At 42.9% G+C, this 15,417-nt stretch overlaps 2 protein-coding genes across 7 annotated transcripts in view; both read left to right on the top strand.

Moving 5' to 3' along the window:
- Positions 1 to 3,193: 3,193 nt before the first annotated feature.
- On the top strand, positions 3,194 to 7,460 carry znf692 (zinc finger protein 692). 3 transcript variants are annotated; one of them, XR_005994468.2, is made up of 11 exons: positions 3,194 to 3,465; positions 3,746 to 3,950; positions 4,107 to 4,138; positions 4,255 to 4,893; positions 4,984 to 5,062; positions 5,166 to 5,258; positions 5,834 to 5,881; positions 6,005 to 6,083; positions 6,182 to 6,296; positions 6,533 to 6,627; positions 6,782 to 6,873. XR_005994468.2 is itself a non-coding variant. In XM_041839429.2 (11 exons), exons 2-11 carry the CDS (start codon positions 3,751 to 3,753, stop codon positions 6,951 to 6,953), a joined length of 1,557 nt encoding a protein of 518 aa, XP_041695363.1. In that variant the 5' UTR covers positions 3,198 to 3,465; positions 3,746 to 3,750; the 3' UTR covers positions 6,954 to 7,460. The 3 variants fall into 3 exon arrangements, 2 of the variants coding, with proteins under 2 accessions (XP_041695363.1, XP_041695364.1); XM_041839429.2 differs by having other exon boundaries at positions 3,198 to 3,465; positions 6,528 to 6,627; positions 6,782 to 7,460; XM_041839430.2 differs by lacking the exon at positions 3,194 to 3,465 and having other exon boundaries at positions 3,899 to 3,950; positions 4,259 to 4,893; positions 6,528 to 6,627; positions 6,782 to 7,460.
- Positions 7,461 to 8,372: 912 nt separating this feature from the next.
- LOC121533464 (F-BAR domain only protein 1-like) overlaps positions 8,373 to 15,417 on the top strand; it is a 37,570-nt gene continuing 30,525 nt past the window's right edge. For all 4 annotated transcript variants that reach the window (XM_045205505.1, XM_045205503.1, XM_045205502.1 and 1 more), the window contains exon 1: positions 8,373 to 8,502. The gene's annotated coding sequence lies outside the window, so the exon portion shown is untranslated. The remainder of the gene's footprint in view (positions 8,503 to 15,417) is intronic.

Raw genomic sequence — 15,417 nt, 5'->3', positions numbered from 1 at the left:
GTCCCCACAAGGTAAAATGCTATTTTTAGGGGGTTTAGGGTTAAGGTTAGAAATAGGTTTAGGGTTAGGGTTAGGAGATAGGGTTAGGATTAGGGTTAGGGTTAGGAGCTAGGGTTAGGATTAGGTTTGGGGTTAGGGGTTAAGGAAAATAGGATTTTGAATGGGACTGAATTGTACGTCCCCACAAGGTTAACTGCGCAAGACTGTGTGTGTGTGTCGGTGTCTGTGTCTGTCTGTGTGTGTGTGTGTGTGTGTGTGTGTGTGTGTGTGTGTGTGTGTGTGTGTGTGTGTGTGTATGTGTGTGTGTGTTAGTTTACTGCCAGTTAATTGGCCCACATCTTAAAAGGATACTTGGCAATGGTGTCCACAAGTTCATCTGACTCTGGGGAAATAGATAAAGGGCCTCATTGCCAAAATCTTGAATTATCCCTTTAATCAGGTCATTTCCTGTTGTCAGTTTTTTTTGTTAACTTGAATTTCTCTGAGTGCACTGCTACCTTCCTGAAGACACTGGATACCATCTAAGATATTTCTACTCATGTTCTTAATAAAATGTCAATTTATGATCTGGTGAGTAGTTTTACAAAGCACAGGTTGTATGTACATAAATGTTTTATCAACCGCTATCTTCTAAATGCTGATGATATATGGGTTAAATGGTCAACTATCAATATGAAAGGTGAGAGAGCAGTCCCCCTTATCTGAAAATGGAATAGGGAAAGATTCAACGTTTATTTAACTTTAAGATAGTTGTGCTTAATAATGGTGTAACATAGGTGAATAGATTGTTCCACTTCATAATAGTTCAATATGATAACATAATGGGAAGGTTTTTCCGTAGACATATTTATGACAACATAGATTATTGCATATTTATTACATAATGCCAAACATTTTTGACATCATGACATCCCAATATAATGGCATTATTACAGTGTAATTGTGTGATGACATAATGAGTTCATTTTGTGAGCATCATTACTTTATTATGACAGCATAATGCGTTTCATATCCAGTTATATCAGGGATCGGCAACTTTGATGGGGGTAGGTGCCACAGAAAATCTGAACTCATCATGAGGGGCTGCAATTGCTCGTGGGTCTGCGTACCCACATCCCAAAAGGTAATTCGGCCATGATAACAAGTTTAGATAACTGGCCAAAAAACTGTCCGTATTCTACTATTCTAACTCTCAACATTGAGACCCCGACTGAGATCTCCCCAAAAAAACTTTTATTTATTATTTTTCACTTACACCGGATACGTTCAGTGAAATGTGTTGTTTTACATGGTCAACCATAGTAGAACGCTGCCCCTGGAGCAAATTAGAGGTATTATTCTAGCAATTTGTGTTTTACAGAAGATGAAAATAAACTGTATCCTACTCTCTAAAAATAAAAGGTTCCTGGAGTATCCTTTAGTTCTTCGAAGAACCCCTTTTAATGGATCCTCAAATAACCTTTTGAAGAACCTTTTGGGGTTCATTTTTGTGCAACACACCCGTCTGCAAAGAGCACAGTCACATGCTTGTGGTTTGTAACAAATGCATGGACAAAGACAGCATAAGTAAGCATGACACACACACACACACGCACACACACGGACACACACTTTGTTCCTTTTAGTGTTTATATTTTCTAAATTTACAATTGTTAGTGTTGTCGTTTATATTGATGATGATATTTGGATGTTCAAATAAATGTTTTGAAATATTATAAAACATGCTTAAGGTGGTTTTATTTTGTTCTTCACTCTAAAAGGTTGAATGTGAAATTTTGATTGTAAGAAAAATATGCTAATATTTTCAATAGCCCTTATGGATTTTCATAATATGTTAAAAGCCATGTGATCAAAGGTAATGACGTTTTGACTGCAAGTTTCTGCAGTTGCTCTTCACCAACTTTATCCTGCAGCCATCGCCTGCATTGTGGGAGACTATTGTCAACCAATCATTAGGGTGTTTTTGTTTGACCTACACAACCAAAGACGTGACCAAAGACATGACTAAAACAGAAACCAACTTTGCCGTAATTCACGCAATTCATGTTTATTTTAATTTTATTTCACCTTTATTTAACCAGGTATGCCAGTTGTGAATGAGAACAAGTTCTCATTCACAACTGCAACCTGGCTAAGATAAAACAAAGCAGTGCGAAATGTAAAAATGTGTGAATGTGATACTTCAGGCTCTCTCACCAATTGATTGTACAATGTACACACATATATTTTCAGTTTGTGAGTGTGTGATATGGGGGTTGGAAACATGTTTATTTCGACTATAAAGAAAAACTTTTACAAACAATGGCAAAACTGCAATGTTGCACTGAGCCTTACTCTTGGAAAACCACATCAGTGTCCGACTTTCGGCTGTCGCAGATGCACCTCCAGTGTTGCCAACTCCTCAGTAAGGAAAGTAGCTATTGGCTGTCCTAAAAGTCGCTAGAAGTCGCTGAATGACGTCATCACCCAATTTGCATAATTGGCCATGTGCATGTAATTGTGATGGACGCTATAGGAGAGAGGAATAACGTTGTGGGAGAGACAAAAAGTGAGTAAAAAACACCCTAAATATGTTTAGAATTACAAATGAACTTTTTTCTGTCGATTCTTGTTTTTTTTATGTCACAATTCCAACCCTCCTCCTTAATCCGGGTTTGGGACGGGCAAAAGTGACCCAAAAGAGACACTCTGGCGGAGTTACTTCTTTTTTATTTAATTTTTTTATATTATTTTTGTTGTTGTTGCATGCTTCCCGCATGCGCGATTCATGTGCAGTCTGGACGCGGAGGTGTGAACATCTCCTGCTCTGACTGCAGCTGGGAGGGACTGCTGCGCGAGGACTGGGCCGCCTGTGAGTGCTTTGGGACATGGGTGGGGCCCACGGCAGCGTTTTTTTCTCAAAGTTTCCGGGATATCACGGGTCCTACTTATATCAGTACACTCGTAATAACCTAGTCGTTGCGAAACTTCTATTCGATCAAATAAGCCACACGTAGCAAATAAGCCATTCAATGTTTTGTTAACTAAATTCGACATTCTCTCATTGACCTCCATACAAAACCCCCTCGCTTGGTGAGCGAAAAAAAGCCACCTCTGGAGAAGACAGATTTTGGCCCAGTTATCCCTCTCGCTTCGCCTTTTCCTCTCTGGTTATAATGTAACAAATGTGCCGTGGTGGTTCATGGGAAGAAAAAGTAGCCACCTCCCACTTCCTCTGTTCCTGTTGATATTTCTCCCGATTCAGTTGTCATTATTGATCGAGCTTTGAGTAGAGTGATGAATGAAAGGCAGTGTGATTTCTTATAGTTTAGTCTTTTAGCGGCAACATCACTCCACAATCGTACAGACAGTAGTCGATTGGAATCTACTACCAGGGTTTGCGTCTTAGATCTTAAAAGGGCAACTGAATCATGGCGGGTGGGACCCCTTAGAATGTACAAGACTGAGTCAACTAAACATAACGAGGTGAGGTGGACCCCTCTTTTAGAATTAGCAAATGTGTAATAAAATGAAACATACATTTACACAGTAATCTTCAAAAATACATTATCACATGAATGTAGTCGTGAGTGTTTCACACATTTCAGTTTACCCTCTGATTCTGAACAGCTCTTCTGTCAGGTGTCAAAGAATGGGGGAAATAATTTCAGCTGTCATATTTTGACAATAATTATTATAGTGGCCAGCGTGAAGTTAACATCGAGATATTTCGTAAAACTGCCATCTTTCTTGTTGTTCATGCCAGGGGTGATGGAGCAGGTTAATGACCCTTTGACCATGGTGTCGGAGTCTACTCCAGACACCGTCAGACGGCAGCGGCGCAGGGAGCTGGACGCTCGGCGGAGTAAGTCTCGTGTGCGTCTGGGGTCATGCCTGCAGAGCTGGGGTCAGCTGAAGAACCACCTGGGATTCTCTCTGCACTCTGAGCTCGCCAACTACCTACTGCAGAGGTAAGGCCTCAGACGAGAATGGGCTGGTGGTGGCACTGGTAACAAACAGCATACAGTCGTCATGGCTCATCTTTATTACACAACTATAACATTGGAGTAATATGATGTTGGCTATTATTCAGTTTGCTAAATTTATTCCCCCTCTCTTCTCTTCAGCTATTTTTCTAAAGTGTGTGCCAAATGCTCAGGTAAAGACATTTTCCCATGACATACAGTTTACAGTTTCATTAATGTGAATATGTATGTCCAAAGCCTGTGTTTTTTGTATGATGATGTAAACATGTGTTTGGTCTTGGTCCACTAGACAGTATGAAAGGGGACAAGGCTGTCTTGGTGACATCAAGAGAATCTCTGCATCGCTTTGTCCTATTGGTCCACACTCACGGGCAACAGTGCCCCTTCCCACCCACTCTCCAGTCTGACACTGCCAGAGAGAAGCAGGCAGCTGACACAGAGGAGAGACAGTCAAAGGGAGAGACAGTGAAGCAGAGAACAGGCCCAATGCATTTACCACCTCAGACAGATGTGAAGGACTGTAGCTCTCCAGAGGAGGGCCTCTCCCCATGTGCTCAGGGGAAGGAAATGAGAGAACCCTCAGATGTGTTAGAGGCAGAACTGTGTCTGCGCTATGTTTGTGAGGGAGGGCATCTGCTTTCATGGCAACCTAGTCAGAATGGCTGTGATGACGAGAAGGGGGCAGGAGAGAGGGAAGGAGAGACTGTGGAGGGGGATATTACCCCTGCAGGTCCAACTAGGTCCAAAGGGAGGAGAGGAGCTATGGAGCCCAAGAAGGAGAGTGTCACAGGGATGGGTCATCTTACTGTGAGGAGGACTAGGGGTCGTGGTGGAGCAAGGTCTGTGGTGACCCAAGAGGAGGCACAGCAGCCAGGAGAGGAGATGATGGACCTGACAACCATAACCTCTGGAGAGAGCAACTCAAGAGGTTCATTAAGAAATATTATTTTGAATTTCCTGATTAGTTCTGAAATGCCAGTGTTGACTCAACATCACTATGTTGTTTGGTCACATCCAGAAAATGAGAATACACAGGAAGTGTCAGTGGCAGGAAGTAACACATTGCCAGCGGAGTCCTTGCAGTCATTGGAGGATTGGTAAAGTTGAATAGTTTGCTTCATGCACAACTCCTTGGATGAATTTGTTGTTGAAATCATAATCAACCCAACCTCATGGTGATCTAATTTGATATTTTCATAGGCGGCTGCCTATGGAATGTGATGATCATGATGATGATAAAGAGCACAACCCCGACAACATCACTGGAGAGAAGGATGACCCTTCACCCGGCAGGTTTTAATTGCACAGTTTAATCATCTAAGAAGGAAATAAAATGTGAATGAACATGTTGGAAAAATTAATGACCACTTTATTGAACTTCATAGTGATGTAACTGTAGCACACGAGAACCTGAAGGGGGACACAGAGTAAAGCAGTTCAGTCAGAGGCAGAGAGGCTGCGTTTACACAGGCAGCCCAATTCTGATCTTTTTTTCACTAATTGATCTTTTGACCAATCAGATCAGCTCTGATCAGATTTGAAAAGATCTTTGTGATTGGTCAAAAGGCCAATTAGTGGAAAAAAGATCAGAATAGGGCTGCCAGTGAAACACAGCCAGAGAGAGATACAGTAAGTCGGGGACAAGGAGAGGTGGCTTTTGATAGCAACGGGTGGCTTTTGATAGTATTTTCTCACACTTCCTTAATTTGCCAGATTGAATTATATGATTAAAACGATTAAATGGATATTCAAGTAAAAGATTATTGAGATGAAAGTCATGAAAGCGAACATGGTTAAAAGGATTCCTATTACCACATACTGTGCAATAAATGTAATACATTTTCTTTCATTTGATTTGGATTTTATAGACCGGAGCCAGCCGACAATGTTTCTCAGATTGTCAGCAAAAAGAAAAGGTTTGTGCATTATCACTTAAAAGTTATTGTCTAGATTACTGTTTATTACTAATTTATGTATTTCTCACTTGTATATTTCCATCTGTTTACTGTTTACTGTTCATCCTAATTTAATGTTCCCAGAAAAACAACACCCAAAGCAATCTTGCCTTGTGAGTTTGACGGCTGTGGGAAGATCTTCTCCTCTCGGCAGTACCTCAATGTGAGTTCACCAGAATAGCTGAAGATGACCTCTTACTATCTACTTATTAAGGTAAAATACACAAAACTCCATTCTATCTTATCTCACCCTTAATGAAGCATCATATGAAGTACCAGCACTTCCACCAGAGGACGTTCACCTGCTCTCACACTCCCTGTGGGAAGTCCTTCAACTTCAAGAAGCACCTGAAAGAGCATGAGAAACTGCACAGCAGTGAGGCGTAACATTTAACTTCTAGGATTCTTCATTATCATCCTTTGCTTCTGCTCATCATGCTGAAATAATGATTGTCTGAGTAGCTATTTGTAGGGACTTGTGTTTCTTCAGTCGTATAGTCAGGAAGAACTCAGGGCCCTAACTGTTTGATATACAGTACAGAGCAACCACATATGCTCTGAACCTGGTACTGTATGTAATCACTCGTTCTGGCTTTTGTGTATTGAGACCAGAGGGACTTCATCTGTGAGTTCTGTGCCCGGGCGTTCCGCACCAACAGCCACCTTCTCATCCACCGCCGCATCCACACCGGAGAGAAACCTATACAGTGAGTATTCTCTGGCATACTGTTTGTCGAGAGTAGTAACACTATTATTAGGACTTCTACTATGGATCCTGTATATATTATATAACACTCTTTCTGTACATCTGTAGTGATCCTTATGAGTGTTCATCCCTCGTCCTCTCTCCCTCTCTACCAGGTGTGAGGTGTGTGGCTTCACCTGCCGCCAGAAGGCCTCTCTCAACTGGCACATGAAGAAGCACAACGCTGAGAGCAGTTACCAGTTCCCCTGTGAGGTCTGCGGCCGGCGCTTTGAGAAGAGTTACAACCTGACCGCTCACCACCGCAAAAGTCACCCTGACCCTGACTAGACCTTGAGCCTCACCATCACCACCATCCCCAACACTGACTCACGCTCCTTCCCTGTCCCTGCACTGCAATGACCACACCACCACAGGCACAGCAACAGACGACTGCTTTATCCTTGGCGTGACATGAAACAATGATGCTGTGTTTTGCCCAATGTTTACACCTGTAGAAAGTGTATGCAGCCAGCCAATGGCTTGGCAGGGTCACTCTATTGACTGTAAATAATGCCCCCTTTGGTCTTTTGTGACCCAAATGGCCAGCAGGTCAGTGGCTCCTATGCAGTCCATGGACAATGTTCATACTGAATACAAGCAGTCACCCCTTCGTCCCTGTGTGTGTTTTTGTTACATGACCCAATGTTTTTTTGTAAAGAAGGGTAATGATTGAGAAGACCATCTTTGGGTGTTGCGTTTGTATAAATCTATTACTATATAGCTTTATTTATGAGGAAGGTACAGTATGTCAAAGGGAAGGAAGGGGGGAAATAAAACGTTTGTGTTTTACATTTAGTTTTATGATCTTGCATGATCTTGAATTACCAGACTAATCACATTACACATTTTATCTATTTTGTGAATATATGACTAAACCCCCTTTAAAGCTAGAATCTGTAGTTTCTACATCCATTTTTGGACTCATACATTAATGATATATACCCATCTATCCTTGAAGAATATAACTTATACACGCCTCATGAGCTTAGTTCAACTGTCGTACCCCATCAGAACCCAAAATATGAGCTTGTTATGCTCCAATATTTGTAAACAAAGCACATGTAAACTAATACTGTATAGTTACGTTTTAGTAGTCGTATGTACAGAATACGCATGGTATACATACACCGTCCAACTAAATCCATACTTTAAGGTTCCTTCTCGACAATGCAACATAAAGTAAATGGCAGTAGAATAGAAGAAACATTTTAGTACAAGTATAATACATAACTTATAGTACAATATTTACACATGAATTGGGGAAGGGGGGCAAGTGTATAGCCTCAAAACATGATTCAAACTATAATTGTGATATAATGGATGGTCAGTCCTTGCATACCTAGCTCTCGCTTTGAAGTTGAGAGTGGTTACATTTCTCCTGGACCATCCCTCAGCTTTTTACTAAAACAGGCGCGGTAACTGCTTTGTTATTGCTTTCATTAAGAGTTCCATCTTTAATCTGGCTTTCAATACGTCCGTTTTATTGATTGAAGCCAGCATTGCCAGATACAGCCACTCACTAACAGGTGGGCGTTATCTTAAAAAATATATTTTTATCCAATTGGCGCATAGAAATTCTAGAAGACCTGCCTCCAAACGGATGCAATGCCTATAACACGTTCTCCTCTAGGCTTGATTGAAAAGTATGTCAACCAATAGGGACAGAGATGGGTGGGAATTTGCTCGCACACTGAAATCTGCCCAGAGAATTTGTGCAACCGCCTGGTGCTTACTATCAAATCACTTTGGGCAGGCTTCACCGTGCTGCTGGAGCTGGACAGGTGAATGACTCAGGATGGAAAATGTACTATAAAGGTTTTCCAGGAAATACATACAGGTAATGAACCATTATTTAGGCTACGTCCTGAAAAATAGCTTGGTTTATAACTAGCGCGAGGAACTGCATAATACCGACTTCAGCAGCATGACAGAAGACAATGTAGAATTCAAGCTTGCACGCTAACAGCAGCAGACAACTAAAAACGTTTTTAAGCTAAGCTTGCTGCCAACATCTCTAACTGGATATTGGTGAATGTTATATTATTAAATGATCAGACATATAGATTTAGCTTTACTTGTATTTGTTAAGTAGTCACTTTAATTGCTAATTACTTTAGAAAAACTGAACTCCGTTCGCAAAGCTGCCAGCTAATACTTTTGAGAGTAAAAAAAAAGATTGATTGTATGCATAATGTATCATTTATAAAGATACTGTAAGGTAATTAGACTCTCATTACTCTTCAAATCGAATGTTTTGAAAATGTTTATTTTGATCATGAGACACTTGGCTAAGTTGATGATATTGCTGGTTGCAAGAACTAAAAGTAACTTCTGACTGGTGTTTTTCATGTTAAAAAACAACAAGACTTTTTTAAACAGTGAGTAGACTATCCCTTGGTAGAATCATATCCTCCTGGGATAGTCCAATATGTCAACAGCAATGACATCAATGACCTTAGAAAGACTTATCGAATGAGCATGATGTTTGTAAAAGGCAAAACTGTCCCAGAAATTGCCAGGTTTTCTATTTAACGTTGTATGGAATACCCTCTAACATTTTGAACATAATGATGATAGTGGAAGTAAAATTCCACATTGACACTTGTTCTCCAATTGTGTTCTAACCTTCTCAAAGCAAAAGTTGTAATGCTGTCCTATTCTAAAGTTGGTTCGAAACCAACCAGGTTATATGAAAATGCAATAGGAGAAGTTGATGAATGCTCATTTGATGTTGTGTTTCTGTATCCATATTGCAATTTTTGTGTCTTTCTAAAAAGGGAACTGAGTGTTGAAGAAGTAATATACATATACATTGAGAGGTGAAGAAAACCCTCCCTGCTGTCTTGCTCCAGTGAAACCCTTTCCTCTGCTAGTGCTGATGGGTGAGAGGGTAGTGAGTCATGGAGGTGTGGGTGTATGGAGCGATCACGGCACCAATATAACTGACTGGGTTCGAAATCAGGCCTCCTGCACAACGACAACACTTTCTGTGGCAAACGGAAGCAGACATATTACCATGTGAAGCGAAACATTCATGTAAGCTCGTGGGATCAGGTCGCTCACGAGGCTATGTGATGAGCAACCTTGGCTGAGACATGAAGACATTAGTTTGACTGATGAGGTTCTAACCCAGGTCTCCTGTGCACCAGACAATGCAACTTTTCAGGTCTTAGACAAGTTACTCATCACACAAGCGTGGTCACCGAACCACCTGTGTTACACTTTACCCCCCTTTGACCTCCTCCTTGAAGAGACCCATCCAAGTCACAGGACCAATATCTAGGCTTTAGCTCAACAGGCTAACACATTCTTAACCCAGCCAGTCACATGTTAACCTTATAATGACTACCCATGCCAGAGAGTTCAAACCAGCGGAGGACTGGGACCAAAAATCAGCCCTGGCATTTCTAACACACCGGACCATTCTTTACCTTGAGGCCCCCACACCGACCCATTATTTTTCTCCAGGCCACCATACTGGCCCATTATTTCCTTGAGGCCCCCATTATTAGCCAGATAATTATAATTTTGCACGCAAAAAAAAACAATTTCGACGGCCACTGGGCTAAAAATGGACCAGCCAGTCTGGCATTTCGGGCATGACGTCCTTTACAATGGTGCCACTGGACTCAGATCTACAGTTGAGCTGGTTCAACCACTGGGGTCACTGTGGAGTGAGTTAAGGGGGGGAATGTAACAGATGGGGATCTGTGAAACTCACTCATCAGCCTGAAGTGTCACTCCTTGCGCAATTGAAGAAGGCCTTTTTCAGTAGCGCGGTGGATTAGAATGCTTAAGGATGGTGGATCACGTGTGTTTATGAGGCAGAGATCCTGAGTTCGAGTCTCGGTATGAGCTGAATCAGGGGGAAGCGTTACTCGTTAAGCAAGCAGCGGGTCGTCCTTTACATGAACTTCCTGAACTTCTCCCTATAGGCTTTAGCAAAGTGGGCTAACAGTGTCTTGTGACATGCAGGAGACCTGGTTCGAACCCAGTCAGTCACAAGAGCAACATTAAATAGGGAGTGGAAAGGCTATCATTAGAAGGGCTGTGACAGGGCATTTAAACTATATTCTTATGGGGGCCAAATTTAGTTTTTTGTGACACTGCCTTCTAACGCAGCCTGTAATCATCATAGAGGGGAATAGAAGGCTCCAGAGTCTTAGCTTTCAGGAATGGGGTCATAATAGCTCATAGCCAAAATGGTTCTAATGCTAGAGCCAAATTCATTATAAGAAAATAAATTCAACATGCCACATTGGCTTCAGAAACCGCCATAAGTTTCTGTTTACCACAGTGAGTGTTTGATTCTATCTATTCTCCTCTCCTTTTCCTGGCTGGCAAAATATCAGGATGTTGTCTCAGGTTTTGAATCTGAATTTAGAGAACTGAATTTGAAAACTGAATCTGAATGCATCTGAGAAGTTGAATATATGATACTTTGACAAACTTGAAATGATAGTTTGTAAACTTGATACACAGACAATGAATGCAATATCTACAGTATTGAAACTGAATAGGCCAATATAAATATTTAATTGAATTTAAATATAATTTTAAAATGAATGCAATTTTCAATCCAGTTCCAAATCCTGAAATGCAAGTTCAATTTACAAATTCAATTTGTGCATTACAAATGAAAAAATAGGAAATTCTAAATCAATATCCTAATACAAATAAAAAATGATGGAATTCAAATACAATTTCTGTTGGCACTGAAATCGCTCCATATGGGCGGGACTGGGAATGAAGAGAGGGGTTTCAATTAGATGAAGAAATATGTACCAACTTCATGGCCTCTTGCCAGTTGATTTCTTGAGTAGTTGAGTACTTAGGTATGTATTTCGCAAAGCATTTTATCTTTAGAAAAGGAATGTTTATTTATGATTTGCACTCTGAAAACTCTACCTACCTTTCTGTCTCGTCTCTGTTAGCTTTTCATTATGGAGATTTCTATCAGCTTTAGTTTGACCAGAGGCAGAAATTCACCTGATAATCATAGTGGGAAATATGGGTGGGTTGAGGTCTGGTTTCTAATCAGCTACCTATTGAAGCCAGTAAAGCATCCCTTTAGTCTGAGAACCTCTGCATCTGAAACCATAACCATCCAGCTTCTCTTAAGGGGTGAGCTGAGTGCTGCTTGCTGCTGCTGGCTCCAGCAGGTCTCTCAGGCAGCAGCAGGTAGGCCCTTACTGCTGGAGATAACTCTGAGCTGAACAGAGGAGGCTTTGCTTTGACCCCCATCAGGCTTGTTGATCTGGGGCCAGGCTGGGACCTCAGCAGCCTCTCTCTCTACCCGCTGCCATCATCAGGTCCCTGCTAGCTCTCCTCCCAGAACAGAGACACATCTGAAGCCTGCCGCAATTACAGCCCAGTCCGACACCATCCATCACCACCCAGCCTCGCCTCAGCCCCTGAAAGGCTGCGATGTTGGGAGCAGCAAGAAGGGAGAGAAGGAAGTCAAGGTCAGGGGGAGTAAGAGCCCTACTTTCATTTAGATTTGAATTGACTGTGTGTCTCTCTGTGTTGTGCTGTTGATTAGCCCAAAGCCTGATCATAGCCTTCCTGCAGAGCTGTCCGCCTCAGCATGCGAGGAAAATACCACATCAATATAACTAACTCCGCTCTGCAATCGTAGCACTCAAATCACACATTTTATGTCACTGGGGAAAAGAAGCTTCTCACTTGATCCTTAAAGGGATACTTCGGGATTTTGACAATGAGCCCCTTTATCTACCTCCCCAGAGTCAGATGAACTCGTGGATACCTAGTCACGAGTTCATCTGACCCTGGGGAAGTAGATAAAGGGCCTCATTGCCAAAATTCCAAAGTATCCCTTTAAGGATTTTCTGTCCTCATGATCTAGCTGGCTCCCTCTCTCTCCCTTCCCAGCTCTCCCACACAGTATTGTGCTACTGAATGGTGGATTAATTAATTATGGAGATCCCCTGCCTGTAATGTAGGATACGGAGCCGCTGGCCGTGGCCTCCCTTTGATCTTGTCAAGCAGGGCAGAGCCTGGAGGCAGGAGGCAGGAGGCAGGAGGCAGGGCCTGTGCAGCCGGTGGCCATGCTGCTAAGCATAGGGTCTCTAGCAGATGGAGCTCCCTGGCCACCAGTATCTACCATGGGGATGGCTGCTGGCTGCAGGAACAGACCTCACTCTATTCTGGGTTACTGGTCCACTTCAAGCTGTGCTATGTGGACCAGTGATAACTAAGAGGAGCTCAATATTAGGATTGCGAAGTCGGGTCGAAATGCATCACATGTTGTTGACATGGTGGCTGACTACTGTGATGTCAAATCTATTTTGTGTAATTCCATATAATATGGATGTTGCTGTTTGTGTTGCAGTAGAAAAAGAGAAGCTCTGATTTTGTGTTATCAGTTATGTTTCTAATCTGGGTCGCCCCCAAAAGCACATGGTGACCCAAAAGAAAACATGGTGAAGGAGATGAGATGCGAGAGAGAGCCTTATTGTGTATACATTTGGATTTACATATTTGTTTTATTCGGGTCTCAAATGTATTGATTTGTGTGTTGTTGTTTTGAATGTTTTGTTACGCCCTTGATGCCTTGTACACAGACATCCATCCATTCTGAATGGACTGCCAGTGCTCACCATGCTGTCATGCTCTGCTCAGTGGAGGGTCTGTGCTTGAAGTGATGCCTGGCAGGCTGGCTCAGTGTCATAGACGATATGCTACAGGGACAACAACACATTCAGCTCCAAACAATGGAAGGGTAGGGAGGAGAGCATACTTTGGTTCTGCTTGATGATTCTGCTGCTGCCTGGGTAGAGAAGGGAGAGAGCATTTTACACAAGCAGAGGTTTGTTCATGTGTGTACAGCTTGATGTTGTTCTAGTAATGATGTCAGAATTGATGCAGCAACAGCACATTACATCAAGCTAGTGAATAGGGCAATCAATGATTGCATGTAGGCTACAATTAATGGCAATTCTGATTAACACAGGCGTTTGTGCTAAGACTGTTCTGATGAACATAGGCGTTCGTCCATATCCCGGCCAGCTCTCTAACGGGTAGTGCTCTGCCCACTGTGCCCAGATGTGGCAGTCACTGTGATGACTCACAATGGCTCTGGAAGCATCGTCATTGGCAGGGAGGGTAATGGACTGCATAATGGGTCTGATGAAATTATCCCTGCTCCGCTCCCTGCCAAATCAGGTTTGATGAAGGACAGAGTGACAGACACTGCAGTGCAGTAGCTACTCTCCCTGTCGCTGTCCAGGAAAACACCTACAGCTACGAAAGTTGGGCAAGACACGTCATATATGTGTTAGACCTGAGAGAGAGGATTTAGCTAAAGGTCACTGCTATCATCACATGCATTTTAGAGCTCTACTGCTGTATCTGTCTGTTATTTAGTGTAGGAGAGTGTGTTGATTGGTGGTTGCTCTCTCCTCAGTTCTCTTCCATTTGTCTTGTTCACTTTCTCTCTTCTCTTAGATGGAGGAGGCAGATCTCTGGGGTTGTCATTTGTCAGTGAAGATGGCTATGGGAGTTAGTCAGTTCCCTCTCAGCCTCATGCCTTAACAGAGATGAGCTGAAAGAGGGTGGTGTGGGGATATAAGGACCAGGCAGGGAGCCACCGCTGAACTGTCAACCCAGTGAGAAGCATCTGCCAGTAGCCCCACTCCAATGACCACCACCACGGGGAAAATTGAGGGAGGCTGAATATGGGTGGAGAGATGCCAGTTATTTACTGCCAAAACAAGAGGAAGGAACAGTTTGTGGGGGGGACTGGAAAGACGAAAAATGTTTAGCCCTAGTTTTTCATGGCAGGCCATCTAGACTGGGGTGCTGATAAGGCTTCTTCTCCACTACTGTGTGCTGGTGATAGCGTAGCGCGGCCCTAGCTGTGGTCTTAGACTAAGCCACCACTAGCCTGTCTGCCACGCTCTCACAATCAGCAGGGGAAATGGCAGAAGCCCAGCCCAGGGTGGAGGCAGCATGACGCGTTACTGTTTCAAACTCACTAATACTGAGCTGTGGAGACACAGAAAGGAACAAACGTTATGTCTACTGGACATATTGCTAGGCTAGCTAGCCTGTTATTGTGTCCCGTCAAGTGTATCCTTTAACCCACAAGGTATTCTTGGGAGCTTTCCATTCCTTTACCCGAAAAGATCATGCATTGGTGGAAATATATATATTTTTTATGTGCTTTTTTAATCATATTCCTTATCAGTCCTCCCACGTCTGTTGAGGCTCTGGGCTGTGGAGAATGCTTCTCTCTCTCTGACCCTCTGTGAGTCTCAGTGACTCAGTGTGTACCAGATGGTTCCACCACAGCAACATCCACAGCAGCCCACCATGATCAGCTTCAGCCTCAGTTCTTTTGGAATATTAATTAACCAGAGGAATCCCAATGCACAACACTGTTCTAGTCTTTGTTTACCGCTGAGTAGAGGTGTGATTTCTGTAAAGGTCAGGGTGATTCCTGATGAAGTTAGCTGAATGTCATCTATTCTAGCCCCTCACCAGTCTCTCCTCAGCAGCCCTGTGTGAAGCCTGGCACAATATGCTTGCCCCTCACCACCACCACCAGCCTGTGATCCAACTAACAGCCAAACAGACCCCTCTGTCTTACTGATTCCATCACTGCCACGTCTCCTCTCCTCTATCCCCCTGGTTCTGTGTTGCCTAGAACAGAGTGGGTACTTGGTAGCTGGCTGCGGCGTCTCACTTTCAGCCCTGAGCCACGCTGCCAAACGACTCCAAGCACTGAGTT

The sequence above is a fragment of the Coregonus clupeaformis genome, chromosome 20 (assembly GCF_020615455.1).
Source record: "Coregonus clupeaformis isolate EN_2021a chromosome 20, ASM2061545v1, whole genome shotgun sequence".
Lineage (NCBI taxonomy): Eukaryota > Metazoa > Chordata > Actinopteri > Salmoniformes > Salmonidae > Coregonus > Coregonus clupeaformis.
The sequence above is the reverse complement of the archived record's forward strand: the minus strand, read 5'-3'. Positions and strand labels throughout refer to the sequence as shown.

Bases quoted from the DNA above. Each gene is read 5' to 3' on its own strand.
- znf692 (XM_041839429.2), top strand. From the start codon at position 3,751: ATGGAGCAGGTTAATGACCCTTTGACCATGGTGTCGGAGTCTACTCCA. The intron at 6,297-6,527 runs GTGAGGCGTAAC...TTGTGTATTGAG, and splicing joins GCATGAGAAACTGCACAGCA to ACCAGAGGGACTTCATCTGT. The intron at 6,628-6,781 runs GTGAGTATTCTC...CCTCTCTACCAG, and splicing joins ACCGGAGAGAAACCTATACA to GTGTGAGGTGTGTGGCTTCA.